Genomic DNA, 16,438 nt, shown 5'->3' with positions numbered 1-16,438 from the left:
AGGCAATGACTCCAGACAGGGAAACCAAAACTCTTGTAGGGGAACAATTAGGTCACTTGAAGGTCAACTCTTTTAGACAAGTTTAGCTGAAGCCATTCTGTTTTATTTGAGTAAGTAAGGTCACCCACAGTGTCAACACTTACGGACTAGTACAAATGAAAAAACTTTGTTGTTGGGAACAATTTTTGTCTTCTGCTGGGTCAACTCTAAAAGACATGTTAGATGGAAGCACTCTGTTGTTAGGGAACAAGTGTTGTCTTCTGTTGGGTCAACACTTACAGACAAGTTTAGATGGAAGCACTCTGTTGTTAGGGAACAAGTGTTGTCTTCTGTTGGGTCAACACTTACAGACAAGTTTAGATGGAAGCACTCTGTTGTTAGGGAACAAGTGTTGTCTTCTGTTGGGTCAACACTTACAGACAAGTTTAGATGGAAGCACTCTGTTGTTGGGAACAATTGTTGTCTTCTGTTGGGTCAACACTTACAGACAAGTTTAGATGGAAGCACTGTTGTTGGGAACAAGTGTTGTCTTCTGTTGGGTCAACACTTACAGACAAGTTTAGATGGAAGCACTCTGTTGTTAGGGAACAAGTGTTGTCTTCTGTTGGGTCAACACTTACAGACAAGTTTAGATGGAAGCACTCTGTTGTTAGGGAACAAGTGTTGTCTTCTGTTGGGTCAACACTTACAGACAAGTTTAGATGGAAGCACTCTGTTGTTAGGGAACAATTGTTGTCTTCTGTTGGGTCAACACTTACAGACAAGTTTAGATGGAAGCACTCTGTTGTTAGGGAACAATTGTTGTCTTCTGTTGGGTCAACACTTACAGACAAGTTTAGATGGAAGCACTCTGTTGTTAGGGAACAAGTGTTGTCTTCTGTTGGGTCAACACTTACAGACAAGTTTAGATGGAAGCACTCTGTCTTAATTGAGCAAGCAAGGGCACCTACAGACACTTAGACTAGCTTATGAAACCATTCTGTTAAAGGCAACACTTACATTGTAGTTAAACATGTGTTTGTCCAGAACTGCTCTAGTAAGGATCTCTGTTGGGGTCCGAGATTCAGCCGAAGTGTTGAGCACAGCACTGAAGACAAGATACAACAGTAAGCAACTGGTTGTAGCACAGGGCAGTAAAACCTATATGTTCCTTATGGAGCAACGTACAATTGATATGAAATTAAAAAAATACTGTTTAATATTCAGTTATCCTCCAACTTACTCACTGTTGTAAATACCCATCTAATCCACTTTGAGCATCTGCTTGTATATGTTACATCAATATGGCTATTGTGCTGTAAATAATAATGTCAGCTCATACACCAAACATTCACCCAAGAGAATGGTCATTACACTCAATTACAAACCTGGCCATTGAATCAGTGCAGACTCAGTTTTCATTCTCAGCTCCTTGAGTGACATTAACATTGCATCTGATCCTATCAGGTACCCACTTATTGCTGGGTTTATGCCAAAGTTCGATTGCCCACATGGGTACAATGTGTGAAGCCCAATTCTGGTGTCTCCCACTGTGATATTGCTGGAATGTTGCTAAAAACAGTGTAAAACGAAACTCTAGCCTGGAATCCCTCAAGTGAGTAATAATTATCATCTGAATCAAAATGTCTGCACAAGATCCAAGGATTCTATGAAATGAAGTGAACTTTTCATGTTTATATACTTTTCTACTCATGGGCCAAAGTTTAGTTGGAGGGCTAAAACATATCTCATGGCTCACCTGACATTGGGAAATGTGACCTGAACATTGTAATATGGGAGTGCGCATGTGATGTTGTTGGTGATGGAGGTGCATCCTGAGTCCTCACAGAAGGCGTTCCAAGTGGTGTCCAGTATCTTCACACTGTCCACTACCTCCGTCTCCAGAAGCCGACTAACATCACGACACGAGTTGACCGTAATACGGTACTGGAGATTCATCGTCAACACCTGCTGGGCAGGGCCAGTCAGTTCTGGAGCAACAGAGAATATTTTACTGTCAAATGTTTCACAAGACAATGACCTTGAACAAGCATTAATCTGTTTGTGGATTTTATGAGTGTGATTAATTGTTTATTGTTAAACAATGGGTACAAACAATTGATATTTGTTTGTGTTATACTCCAAAATGGCTTATCACTTTCCTGAAGATGATTGGCTTCTGACTATAAAAGATTTAATCAACCTGTCAAGACCTCATTGTTTTGCATTCCTGGTTAGCTAGTTAGAGGCCTTTGAACATTGTTATGATGTTTGATTGATTCAATAATCTAATCTGAAAAGACCTCTATTTCTTCACGACAAATGAAAAGTATCATGTTACCATGAGTTAAATGACAAGTCAATCTATTACTTCAGACACACGGAAAATTGATGACAACATTTTTTAAGAACAAATAATAACAATCCATTGTTTGTTCTAATTATTTTCCCCAACCTACTAAATATGATATTCAACAAAAATCTGAAAACCAAGAAATAAATGCTTGGTTTCCTAAAAATTAATTTTGATGGCTGAATATTTATAAGAAACGTTTAACAGAACAAAAGAATCTTTCTTGATGGGCTCAAATCTGTAAACCAAGTTTGTATAAATGTGGCAACCAGAACAGTGTTACTGAGGACCCAGAGACCAACTCAAACAATAGAAAAATCCCCCCAGTAGTGGATAGATTCACTATTAAACACTACATACACCTGTCTGTGGTTAGATCCAGGAAGAACACCCCCAGTAGGGGTTAGATTCACTATTAAAGGCTACATACACCTGTCTGTGGTTAGATCCAGGAAGAACACCCCCAGTAGGGGTTAGATTCACTATTAAAGGCTACATACACCTGTCTGTGGTTAGATCCAGGAAGAACACCCCCAGTAAGGGTTAGATTCACTATTAAAGGCTACATACACCTGTCTGTGGTTAGATCCAGGAAGAACACCCCCAGTAGGGGTTAGATTCACTATTAAAGGCTACATACACCTGTGTGTGGTTAGATCCAGGAAGAACACCCCAGTAGGGGTTAGATTCACTATTAAAGGCTACATACACCTGTCTGTGGTTAGATCCAGGAAGAACACCCCCAGTAGGGGTTAGATTCACTATTAAAGGCTACATACACCTGTCTGTGGTTAGATCCAGGGTGTATTTCCTCACCTCCACATGGGGGATAGAGCCCATCTGTCTCAGCTAGCGAGATCCAGCTACCGCCAGGGCCACAGGTGTAGTAGTTTGGTACTGTCTGCACCAGCCCATGGGTAGGGGAGGGGCAGGAAGGGGTACATGCTGTGAATGGCCACGTTCCATTACTGGCTTCACAGACATTGTCACCCCCTTCCCGTGGGATGGCCTGAACTGGACATGACTCACCTAGAAATTAAAAACAAGAAGAAATAAGTACATATCCAATCTGGGAGGTTCCTCTTCTAGTCTTATTGTAGGCACATTCCTACGAAAGAAGAACGGCATACTGGCCACATACAGACACCTGCTCACCAATAACCAAAGTATTTAACAATTTCTAAGAAAGAAATAATCAAATACAGATATATCTGTCCTGTGTTCCATGTAATGTTTCGTCCTTAAATTGTGAGTGAGTGAGTATGGTTATACGCCACTTTTAGCACTATTCCAGCAATATCACGGTGGGGACACCAGAAATGATGGGCTTCAGACATTGTACCCATGTGGGGAATCAAACCTGGGTCTTTGGCGTGACGAGCGAACACTTTAACCACTAGGCTACCCCACCGCCCCACTTTAAACTGGGACTTAATGAAACAGGAAAGAATGTGCTTTGTTGTTTGAAGTGATTTCTAAGTCAATGTTACAGGGCTGCTGAACTTATACCTGTGAATGAATATTGTTTTATGCAATGCCAGCAATTTTGCAGCTGTTGACAGAAACAATTATGCTGGCACTGGGGGGGTTGGGAAACAGAATTTAAATAACGACAGTGGGGTTTCAAATTTATAATAATTTAACCAGACATCCTTCAGACTAAAAGAGAAGTGGAAACGTGTTTAACGTTGTGTTCAAGATTACAGCACTTGCATAGCAATGTTCATGCACATTTGAGTGTATGCATGTGAGTGTGAGTGCATGCAGGAGTTTGTACACGTTCATACTAATGACACTACCTCAGCAAGACGCCATGTAGTACTGTAGTGTTAGATACCCCACTCAGTATACTGTCTACATACCCAAAAGTCCATCTCATAAGAAGAAAAGTCCTTTACAGTCTGTGAGACATGTCCTTGAGGTAAGGAGTTGGATGTTTCTATAGATGTAACATACTCTAGCTTATACTCACTGTTGACAAGTCCTTTACAGTCTGTGAGACATGTCCTTGAGGTAAGGAGTTGGATGTTTCTATAGATGTAACATACTCTAGCTTATACTCACTGTTGACAAGTCCTTTACAGTCTGTGAGACATGTCCTTGAGGTAAGGAGTTGGATGTTTCTATAGATGTAACATACTCTAGCTTATACTCACTGTTGACAAGTCCTTTACAGTCTGTGAGACATGTCCTTGAGGTAAGGAGTTGGATGTTTCTATAGATGTAACATACTCTAGCTTATACTCACTGTTGACAAGTCCTTTACAGTCTGTGAGACATGTCCTTGAGGTAAGGAGTTGGATGTTTCTATAGATGTAACATACTCTAGCTTATACTCACTGTTGACAAGTCCATCAGTCTGTGAGACATGTCCCTGAGGTAAGGAGAGTTGGATGTTTCTATAGATGTAACAGTCTCACTGTTGACATGTCCTTGAGGTAAGGGAGTTGGATGTTTCTATAGATGTAACATACTCTAGCTTATACTCACTGTTGACAAGTCCTTTACAGTCTGTGAGACATGTCCTTGAGGTAAGGAGTTGGATGTTTCTATAGATGCAACATACTCTAGCTTATACTCACTGTTGACATACACCATGAAGGATCAAGTCCTTTACAGTCTGTGAGACATGTCCTTGAGGTATGAAGTTGGATGTTTCTATAGATGTAACATACTCTAGCTTATAGTCACTGTTGACAAGTCCTGTACGGTCTGTGAGACATGTCCTTGAGGTACGAAGTTGGATGTTTCTATTGATGTAACATACTCTAGCTTATACTCACTCTTGACAAGTCCTTTACGATCTGTGAGACATGTGCTTGAGGTACGAAGTTGGATGTTTCTATTGATGTAACATACTCTAGCTTATACTCACTGTTGACATACACCATAAAGGAACAAAGGGCCACATTCCCTGCAGCGTCTCGAGCTTCACACACCACCATGTGCGACCCAGTTGAAAGTGCAACACCTTTGTAACATTCATGAAAACAGTCTTAGAACAATCTCATTAATGCAATACAAATTCAGTTTAGACTTTCTAGATTAGATGCCATACAATCTAGCCTTGGTTAGCTGTTCCACAATTGTAATATAATCAAAGGACAGCTACTTAATATGAAGTAGAAAATGCATAAATAATTGTATGATGGTGATGCATCAGTACTTGTATAGAGGTAATGCATTAATAATTGTATTGAGGTGATGCATTAATAATTGTATTGAGGTGATGCATCAGTACTTGTATAGAGGTGATGCATTAATAATTGTATTGAGGTGATGCATCAGTACTTGTATAGAGGTGATGCATTAATAATTGTATTGTGGTGATGAATCAGTACTTGTATAGAGGTGATGCATTAATAATTGTATTGAGGTGATGCATCAGTACTTGTATTGAGGTGATGCATTAATAATTGTATTGAGGTGATGCATCAGTACTTGTATAGAGGTGATGCATTAATAATTGTATTGAGGTGATGCACTAATAATTGTATTGAGGTGATGCATCAGTACTTGTATAGAGGTGATGCATTAATAATTGTATTGAGGTGATGCATCAGTACTTGTATTGAGGTGATGCATTAATAATTGTATTGAGGTGATGCATCAGTACTTGTATAGTGGTGATGCATTAATAATTGTATTGAGGTGATGCATCAGTACTTGTATAGAGGTAATGCATTAATAATTGTATTGAGGTGATGCATCAGTACTTGTATAGAGGTGATGCATTAATAATTGTATTGAGGTGATGCATCAGTACTTGTATAGAGGTGATGCATTAATAATTGTATTGAGGTGATGCATCAGTACTTGTATAGTCGTAATGCATCACTACTTTAAGCAGGTGAACCACTGGCACTTGTATGACCTACTACAGCCCTAAACTACCTGGTCTGTAGTTGGACGTGTATGATACAGCTCCACTGAAGCGAGGATCCTCCCAGTAAACCTGAACTGTTCCAGAGGGTGCAGCCACAAACTGATTCTCAGGACAAAAGACCACTTTCACAGGAGAAGAATCTATAGAAATCAAAACAAATGACTGTTAAAATTAAATAAAATCATTAAAAAGGACTTTGTGTCTCATTCAGTCTCAAGAAACACTTGATGTCCTAAGGGAATTTCATTTGACACTTGTCTCAAGTTTGAAATTGCCAGAAAAACAACATTAATTTTGAAAGAAAATAACAGAATAAACCAACAACTGAGTTGTTGTATCTGAAACAAATTTAACATGAGGGGATGATATTGTCACATGATGAAACAAGCCTTCAGCTGTAGAGAACTCGCACACAGTATGGTCACTGACCTCTAATGGGGGTGAGACATGATGCATCCCCGCTGGGACACAGCTTTGCCGTGGAGGGTCGGACAATGAGGGCAGATCCATGGGTGTCCAGCTCTGTCCATCTCATCACTAACCCTGGTGACAGTGTTGCCATGGGACGACGGTCCAATCCTGCTGCTTCAGATCCAAAGTCCAGATGTCTACTGTAGAGGCTGACTTGTGACACACAGCCATGGAAAGGCACAGAGGAGTTGACAGGGGTGTCGGCAGAGGGTGGGGCTGGGTGTGCTCCCATGGAGATCCAAAGTCTGGAGAAACATTGTCCAACATACACACAACATACAGAACAACTTACCAATATTTTTAACAATTCTTTACCAGCTGTATTTTTGTTACTTCACACCTGACCTCATTAACTAACATGAATACCCATCCTACAAAATTGTCAGAGTTAACAACCAAGTGTCATAGAAAGTCTGACAATAACATATGTCTGTAAGATATGTCAAGTATACATATACCTGTAGATCTGTCAAAGGAAATAGTCAAAACCAAAAAATATACTTGGTTAATATTTGAAATTATACCACTAGGGTATGTTATGTCCATTGTTCTGGCAGGTTGATTTTCTGTGTATCAACCTTCTATCTGCATGTGCAGAGGTTGATATGTGGATAATAACCTTGGCGGTGCAGGAAACGCACGTGCAACAAGCAATGTACGAGTCCATTCGGTACGTGGTATAAGTAGGGAAGCACCCCCACTCTGCGGGTGATATGGATTCAACGCTCTCGCCTGACGGCTCGAGCGTTGAAATCCATATCACCCTTGAGGAGGGTGCTAACGTATACAGAAAAACAGAGACATCCAACATCTGCAGCATACCTTGCTGGAAGGGGTTGACCTGTTGCGTAGTCAGCCTGAAGATGGTGTCTGATGCTGTCCATGATGAGGCTGAGCTCACCCCGAGTGTTGTCCCAGGTAACGATGACCATGTGCCAGATACCATCGTTTACTGAGATGACGTCTAAGAAGGGCAAAAGCATCTGTGTGTTGCCGAGGTAACTGTAGACGCCAACTTCATTTATGTAGAACAGAGGTTTTGTGGACGTCATTCCCCCTCCAGATCTACACAAAAAATGATATGACTTCTCTAACTGGAATTATCGAACAAATATGAGAATCATTGTTGGTTATTGAGGATCATTAACTGGTCCAGCTAATGAAAGCAATGTCTGTAGTAAGGCCTTCGACTTGTGTGACATTTTGTGCCACAATATTACGTCATACAGAACAAGGTTCTTAATGGAATTCAAAACTCAAACTCTCTTATTCTCCAAAGAACCACTCTTGGTGGTACAAGAGAGACATTATAAACATTTACAATACATATACATACAGGCAAGATGGCAGAAAGTACAATTATAGTTTTACAATTTAATACAGCATAGCTACAGTTTACAATATAATCATTTAGTCTTTTTCACACTTGTATCAACTAGGTTTAGGTATTTTGCTAAATTTTTGATTGTGCAAGGAATATGTTTTCATAAGTTATTAGATTAGGGAAAGATAAGTATGTAATGGGAATGCATTTCTTTCTTTGTTCAGTAAAAGCTTCACATTTAAATAAATAATGAAATTCATCTGCTACAGCAGGTGATTTACAGAGATTGCTGGTTCTGTTTTCATGATCAATGCCATGCCAACGGCCAACTTCAACAGGTAGGTTGTGGTTACAGGTTCTGTTTTCATGATCAATGCCATGCCAACGGCCAACTTCAACAGGTAGGTTATGGTTACAGGTTCTGTTTTCACGATCAATGCCATGCCAACGGCCAACTTCAACAGGTAGGTTATGGTTACAGGTTCTGTTTTCACGATCAATGCCATGCCAACGGCCGACTTCAACAGGTAGGTTGTGGTGACAGGCTCTGTTTCCACGATCAATGCCATGCCAACGGCCAACTTCAACAGGTAGGTTATGGTTACAGGTTCTGTTTTCACGATCAATGCCATGCCAACGGCCAACTTCAACAGGTAGGTTATGGTTACAGGTTCTGTTTTCACGATCAATGCCATGCCAACGGCCAACTTCAACAGGTAGGTTGTGGTTACAGGTTCTGGATCAATCTGTTTGCCACAGGTTCTGTTTTCACGATCAATGCCATGCCAACGCCAACTTCAACAGGTAGGTTGTGGTTACAGGTTCTGTTTTCACGATCAATGCCATGCCAACGGCCAACTTCAACAGGTAGGTTGTGGTTACAGGTTCTGTTTTCACGATCAATGCCATGCCAACGGCCAACTTCAACAGGTAGGTTGTGGTTACAGGTTCTGTTTTCACGATCAATGCCATGCCAACGGCCAACTTCAACAGGTAGGTTGTGGTTACAGGTTCTGTTTTCACGATCAATGCCATGCCAACGGCCAACTTCAACAGGTAGGTTGTGGTTACAGGTTCTGTTTTCACGATCAATGCCATGCCATGCCACGCCAACTTCAACAGGTAGGTTGTGGTTACAGGTTCTGTTTTCACGATCAATGCCATGCCAACGGCCAACTTCAACAGGTAGGTTGTGGTTACAGGTTCTGTTTTCACGATCAATGCCATGCCAGCGCCAACTTCAACAGGTAGGTTGTGGTTACAGGTTCTGTTTTCATGATCAATGCCATGCCAACCATGCCATGCGGCCAACTTCAACAGGTAGGTTGTGGTTACAGGTTCTGTTTTCATGATCAATGCCATGCCAACGGCCAACTTCAACAGGTAGGTTGTGGTTACAGGTTCTGTTTTCACGATCAATGCCATGCCAACGGCCAACTTCAACAGGTAGGTTGTGGTTACAGGTTCTATTTTCACGATCAATGTCATGCCAACGGCTAACTTCAACAGGTAGGTTGTGGTTACAGGTTCTGTTTTCATGATCAATGCCATGCCAACGGCCAACTTCAACAGGTAGGTTGTGGTTACAGGTGCTGTTTTTACGATAAATGCCATGCCAACGGCCAACTTCAACAGGTAGGTTGTGGTTACAGGTTCTGTTTTCATGACCAATGCCATGCCAACGGCCAACTTCAACAGGTAGGTTATGGTTACAGGTTCTGTTTTCACGATCAATGCCATGCCAACGGCCAACTTCAACAGGTAGGTTGTGGTTACAGGTTCTGTTTTATGATCAATGCCATGCCAACGGCCAACTTCAACAGGTAGGTTGTGGTTACAGGTTCTGTTTTCACGATCAATGCCATGCCAACGGCAACTTCAACAGGTAGGTTGTGGTTACAGGTTCTGTTTTTACGATAAATGCCATGCCAACGGCCAACTTCAACAGGTAGGTTGTGGTTACAGGTTCTGTTTTCACGATCAATGCCATGCCAACGGCCAACTTCAACAGGTAGGTTATGGTTACAGGTTCTGTTTTCACGATCAATGCCATGCCAACGGCCAACTTCAACAGGTAGGTTATGGTTACAGGTTCTGTTTTTACGATCAATGCCATGCCAAGTTCAACAGGTAGGTTATGGTTACGGGTTCTGTTTTCACGATCAATGCCATGCCAACGGCCAACTTCAACAGGTAGGTTGTGGTTACAGGTTCTGTTTTCACGATCAATGCCATGCCAACGGCCAACTTCAACAGGTAGGTTGTGGTTACAGGTTCTGTTTTCATGATCAATGCCATGCCAACGGCCAACTTCAACAGGTAGGTTGTGGTTACAGGTTCTGTATTTTAAAATTGGTAAATATACCTTAGCCGGCAGGAGGAGATAGTTTTCTAAAATCGGGAGATTTTTAATGTATTTGTAATAGAAACCTTTAGGGATATTTTCTATCTCAACTTTCCAACTTTGGTAAAATTGATCTTTTAGGATTGATTCCACCTGAGAAGTTAACCATTGGCATGAAACATTTACGGGGTTATGAAATATATAAGATAGGCCACATTTACACCTTTTACATATTTGGTCTAAATATCATATTCGTGTTCTCTAGAGCCTTGGATAAGTGCATAATTATAATTCAATTTTGATAGTTTTGGAGTAGTTCCAACAGAATGTAGCTTATACCAGTAACAAATTACCCTTTTAACAGCTAATATGTAAAGGGAGACTCTCCCTAGTTCTCCATATACCATATAATTCGGGGTAGAGTAACGTAAACCAATAGTTAATTTAAAAAATCTCAAATGAATCTTCTCTATAACTTGTAAATTTTCATATGCCCATGTCTCACAACCATAAAGCAAGATCGGGGAAATCATAACATCAAATGCTTTCAGTAAACAATCTATAGGTGTATTAAAGTTTCTTGATTTTTTCAAAAGGCAAAACATAGCTTTAGATGCGCTGTCTGAAAGTTGTTTTATTTCTTTATTGAATTTTCGGTTTCTATTGAAAGTCACTCCAAGATAAATGTAATCATCTGCAATGTCAATCAAAAGTATTTCCATCATAGAACTTTAGCTTAGAGTATTTTGCTGGACCGCTCCCAGATATAAGTACTTTTGTTTTATCTAGATTTACTTCTAGATGCCACATGTTGCAATATCTATGGAATGAGTTAAGAGTACGTTGAAGTTCAGGGGCTGAATCAGCGAAAAAGACTGTGTCATCTGCATAAAGTAGTATCATAAATGAAATACATAGGTTCATATCAATATCTGGGAAGTTATGAAGACTCACAGATGTACATCCATCATTAGTAAGGAATCTGTCCAGGTCATTTATGAATAAACAGAACATAAGTGGGGAAAGGTTTTCACCTTGGTGCACGCCAGCGTAGCATGGGAAGTAATCCGACATATAATTGTTTGATAGTACACACAATTTGATGTTAGCATACATATCTTGAACAAGAGTTAAAAATCTACCCTTAATTCCATTGTTAAGTAGTTTATGCCAGAGCCCAACCCTCCATACATTATCGGACGTTTTCGAGAAGTCAATAAAGGCACAACACAGTTTTCTTTTACTATTTTTAGTAATTGGTTGAGCATATTCATTACAAAGATGTTATCATTTGTTGAGTGGTCATTCATAAAACCCGCCTGGGCAGGGTTAATACATTATTTATTTCAAGAAAAGTCTGTTATTCAGTATACTTGTGAACAGTTTACCGACGAATGCTTAGTCTCTGAATATATACTCATGCCAATAATGGTTGTCACCACCTTCAATATTTTTAATTGGAGAGGGGGTGGGGGGTGGGGGTTATCTCCCATTTGACAGACACCCAATTGACAGACACTGAACTAGAAGGTTAATTAGGGTAACACCTACGGGTATAATGGAACAATCCACTGTCTAGTGAGTAGAGCAGGGTGAGCCTGAGACAGGTTCGTTACTGAGAAGTTTGATTGTAGGTAAATAGAACTTTGTTGTGTTTAAATGATAAATGATTTCTCTTCCCAAATTTTGTTTTACTATCAATTACTATAGAATATAAAAACAGGTTTGTCACTGAGAGGTTTGATTGTGTTTATTGAAATAATAGCATATGTACAACAGAAGTTAACTGAGAAAACGTTTTGTGGGAGAGATATAGATATGTACATATTTGAAAACATTCTGATTTGCAGTAAATGAGACACCTGCATTGCCATGTAAGATACGATTAATACAAATCAGTGTTCTAATTTTAACAATACTTTCTAAAGATTGTAACAGTTTATGTCTTTGAGTAGTATACAATGGCCATTCAAGGACGTAATGAAAAACATTCTCACATCCATGGCCACATTGACATGATGCGTCATATTTTAAATATTTATTCTAAATAAATCGTAATTAAGTGCACTCGTCATATATCTTAATACTGTGTGCAAAACATATAACTTCTTTATTCCATATGAATAATATTTAGGTTCACATTTGTCTTTATTTGATTTATATGATACATCAGTGTCGCAATTTCTAATAGATAAGCTAATGTTTTCAATATAATGATGCCGACACCTGTTAGACTAGAAGGTTAAACCGAAATGTTTGTGAAAAACTGTTTTCATATTGCAGCAATAAAAATTCAAATTACTGTCTTTTCGTCCGTCTTTCAAAATAAATAATATAGCTTCAGTTTTAATACAAGACAAATCTTGATTTATGTTATCCATGTCTTGTATTACTACACCAACTTCTAAATGCCTTTGAAGAATTTAGCTTCCATTGTTCCTGTGTTTTTTATTGGACTAGTCCGTAATAATGTGTAGGTAACAGGTAGTAGATAATCTGTTCACTGAACCGTAAATAATGTTGTTTTAAGGTGTCTGCGAACTGGCTGTCTGCGTAATGGGAGGACACCGGGGTGGGGGTGTGAGGTGTGTGTGGGGTTGGGGTGGGGAGTGGGGTGACAACCATTATTGGCATGAGTATATATAATTTTGATAGAATTAAATAATTCTTTTTAAATTGAAAAGGAGACTAAGTGAGATGGGAGATTCAGATACTGAACCCAATGAAATCTAAACCTGCTTCATTTTGGGTTTTAGCATTACATTTTATTTGGGGTTTTAGCATTACAGAAAGGGCTGGACGGAGGGTAAATTTAATGCGGTTCAGGGACTGGGCAACAGACTATTATACATCTACCAAGCTCCAGTTTCAGTGAGATCTTTGAGTTAAGTTTTACTGATCTCACCCTGGTGACATTCATCTGTTTGATTATTAGTAAATATTTTGCTGTTTACTTACATGTCTTCATAGAGACTGAAAAATGTCCCAAGACCATCAACATTGGAATACTTGACCCACATCGTGATGCTGTAGCCGCCATTGTTGTCATAGGTGATGGGGATGGAGTATGGAAGAGCAGCACTCCCGTGTGTCAAGGATGGATGGAAACACATGTCGTAGTCTACATCTGCGTCTGGAGGAACAGGCAGGAGACTGGGTTAACATACTTAGATTATTAATACTTGTATAAATATTTCATAGTCCACAAGCATGCATATAGCGCTAACTGACCATACAAGGGTCCAAGTGTCATAACCTTGGGATTTCTGAGCCATGATCAGTGAAGCCTGGCAACAAAGGGACATAACTCTTCAGACCAACTCATGGCACCCAAGACCACCTGGCCACTCAGTCTGGTATGTCACAGTGAGCCAGTCAGCGTGTTTGATCTGTAACTCACCATAATCTAGAATAATCTTAGCTATACAATACATATGTTTGAACCCAGGGAATGTGAGAACCTTTCATCACACTAGAACAAGGATGATTTTAGACAGGTTGCTGGGGATACACATGTATTACATGTGGCGGCTGTTTGACAGAAGTATTTGTTCACACCATCCAGGCAGGTTGCTGGGTATACACATGGGTTACCTTCACCATCTTACCTGTATTACATGTGGGCGGCTGTTTCCCCACCGAACAGCGACAGAAGTATTTGTTCACACCATCCTGACAGGTTGCTGGGGATACACATGGGTTACCCTCACCATCTTACCTGTATTACATGTGGGTGGCTGTTTCCCCACTGGACAGCGACAGAAGTATTTGTTCACACCATCAAGGCAGGTTGCTGGGGATACACATGGGTTACCTTCACCATCTTACCTGTATTACATGTGGGCGGCTGTTTCCCCACCGGACAGCGACAGAAGTATTTGTTCACACCATCCAGGCAGGTTGCTGGGGATACACATGGGTTACCCTCACCATCTTACCTGTATTACATGTGGGCGGCTGTTTCCCCACTGGACAGCGACAGAAGTATTTGTTCACACCATCAAGGCAGGTTGCTGGGGATACACATGGGTTACCCTCACCATCTTACCTGTATTACATGTGGGTGGCTGTTTCCCCACCGGACAGCGACAGAAGTATTTGTTCACACCATCCAGGCAGGTGGCTGGGGATACACATGGGTTACCTTCACCATCTTACCTGTATTACATGTGGGCTGCTGTTTCCCCACCGGACAGCGACAGAAGTATTTGTTCACACCATCCAGGCAGGTTGCTGGGGATACACATGGGTTACCTTCACCATCTTACCTGTATTACATGTGGGCTGCTGTTTCCCCACTGGACAGCGACAGAAGTATTTGTTCACACCATCCAGGCAGGTTGCTGGGTATACACATGGGTTACCTTCACCATCTTACCTGTATTACATGTGGGCGGCTGTTTCCCCACCGAACAGCGACAGAAGTATTTGTTCACACCATCCTGACAGGTTGCTGGGGATACACATGGGTTACCCTCACCATCTTACCTGTATTACATGTGGGCGGCTGTTTCCCCACCGGACAGCCACAGAAGTATTTGTTCACACCATCAAGGCAGGTTGCTGGGGATACACATGGGTTACCCTCACCATCTTACCTGTATTACATGTGGGCGGCTGTTTCCCCACCGGACAGCGACAGAAGTATTTGTTCACACCATCCTGGCAGGTGGCTGGGGATACACATGGGTTACCTTCACCATCTTACCTGTATTACATGTGGGCAGCTGTTTCCCCACTGGACAGCGACAGAAGTATTTGTTCACACCATCCAGGCAGGTTGCTGGGGATACACATGGGTTACCCTCACCATCTTACCTGTATTACATGTGGGTGGCTGTTTCCCCACCGGACAGCGACAGAAGTATTTGTTCACACTATCAAGGCAGGTTGCTGGGGATACACATGGGTTACCCTCACCATCTTACCTGTATTACATGTGGGCGGCTGTTTCCCCACCGGACAGCGACAGAAGTATTTGTTCACACCATCCAGGCAGGTGGCTGGGGATACACATGGGTTACCTTCACCATCTTACCTGTATTACATGTGGGCTGCTGTTTCCCCACCGGACAGCGACAGAAGTATTTGTTCACACCATCCAGGCAGGTTGCTGGGGATACACATGGGTTACCTTCACCATCTTACCTGTATTACATGTGGGCGGCTGTTTCCCCACTGGACAGCGACAGAAGTATTTGTTCACACCATCCAGGCAGGTTGCTGGGGATACACATGGGTTACCTTCACCATCTTACCTGTATTACATGTGAGCGGCTGTTTCCCCACCAGACAGCGACAGAAGTATTTGTTCACACCATCCCGGCAGGTGGCTGGGGATACACATGGGTTACCCTCACCATCTTACCTGTATTACATGTGGGCGGCTGTTTCCCCACCGGACAGCGACAAAAGTATTTGTTCACACCATCCCGGCAGATTGCTGGGGATACACATGGGTTACCTTCACCATCTTACCTGTATTACATGTGGGCGGCTGTTTCCCCACCGGACAGCGACAAAAGTATTTGTTCACATCATCCCGGCAGATTGCTGGGGATACACATGGGTTACCTTCACCATCTTACCTGTATTACATGTGGGCGGCTGTTTCCCCACCGGACAGCGACAGAAGTATTTGTTCACACCATCCAGGCAGGTGGCTGGGGATACACATGGACTAGTGGCACAGTCATCCTCGTTGGTCTCACACAGGCTGCCCGTGTATCCTACAAGCAACACTATCATGGACTACTGCTGGAAACATCTTCCTCAGTTCAAAAGCTTCTGACCATTAAGCATTCTACGTGCCCCACCATCCCCTTCGTAAACTACACCATTGGCTCTAGACATATGGAAAGCCCTTTGAAATGTCCAGTTGACAGTTTTGACCAAAATAATCATAACTTCTAAAATAATTCAACTTTACACTCATTTGATATTTGTGATTGCTAAATTTGATTTACAACTGTCAGTAACCCCTTAAGACTTATCTTGAAACCCCCTGACAGTATGGTATTTTTCTATTTCTGTTTCAATCAGAAATAATGAAAATATGAAGGGTGTGAACATGAACACAGA

The 16,438-nt window shown here is 41.3% G+C and overlaps 1 protein-coding gene across 1 annotated transcript in view; it reads right to left on the bottom strand.

Moving 5' to 3' along the window:
* LOC124282840 (sushi, von Willebrand factor type A, EGF and pentraxin domain-containing protein 1-like) overlaps positions 1-16,438 on the bottom strand; it is a 41,119-nt gene that overhangs the window by 23,865 nt on the left and 816 nt on the right. Inside the window, 9 exon segments of the mRNA XM_046718878.1 lie at positions 1,000-1,087; positions 1,739-1,970; positions 3,149-3,361; positions 5,208-5,303; positions 6,227-6,358; positions 6,648-6,934; positions 7,512-7,754; positions 13,316-13,490; positions 15,946-16,086. Of these exon segments, the coding sequence (XP_046574834.1) occupies positions 1,000-1,087; positions 1,739-1,970; positions 3,149-3,361; positions 5,208-5,303; positions 6,227-6,358; positions 6,648-6,934; positions 7,512-7,754; positions 13,316-13,490; positions 15,946-16,086 (1,607 nt within the window).

This window comes from Haliotis rubra, unplaced genomic scaffold (genome assembly GCF_003918875.1).
Source record: "Haliotis rubra isolate DU_JTF1 unplaced genomic scaffold, ASM391887v1 Scf304, whole genome shotgun sequence".
Classification (NCBI taxonomy): Eukaryota; Metazoa; Mollusca; class Gastropoda; order Lepetellida; family Haliotidae; genus Haliotis; species Haliotis rubra.
This window is presented reverse-complemented; position numbering and strand designations above follow the sequence as displayed.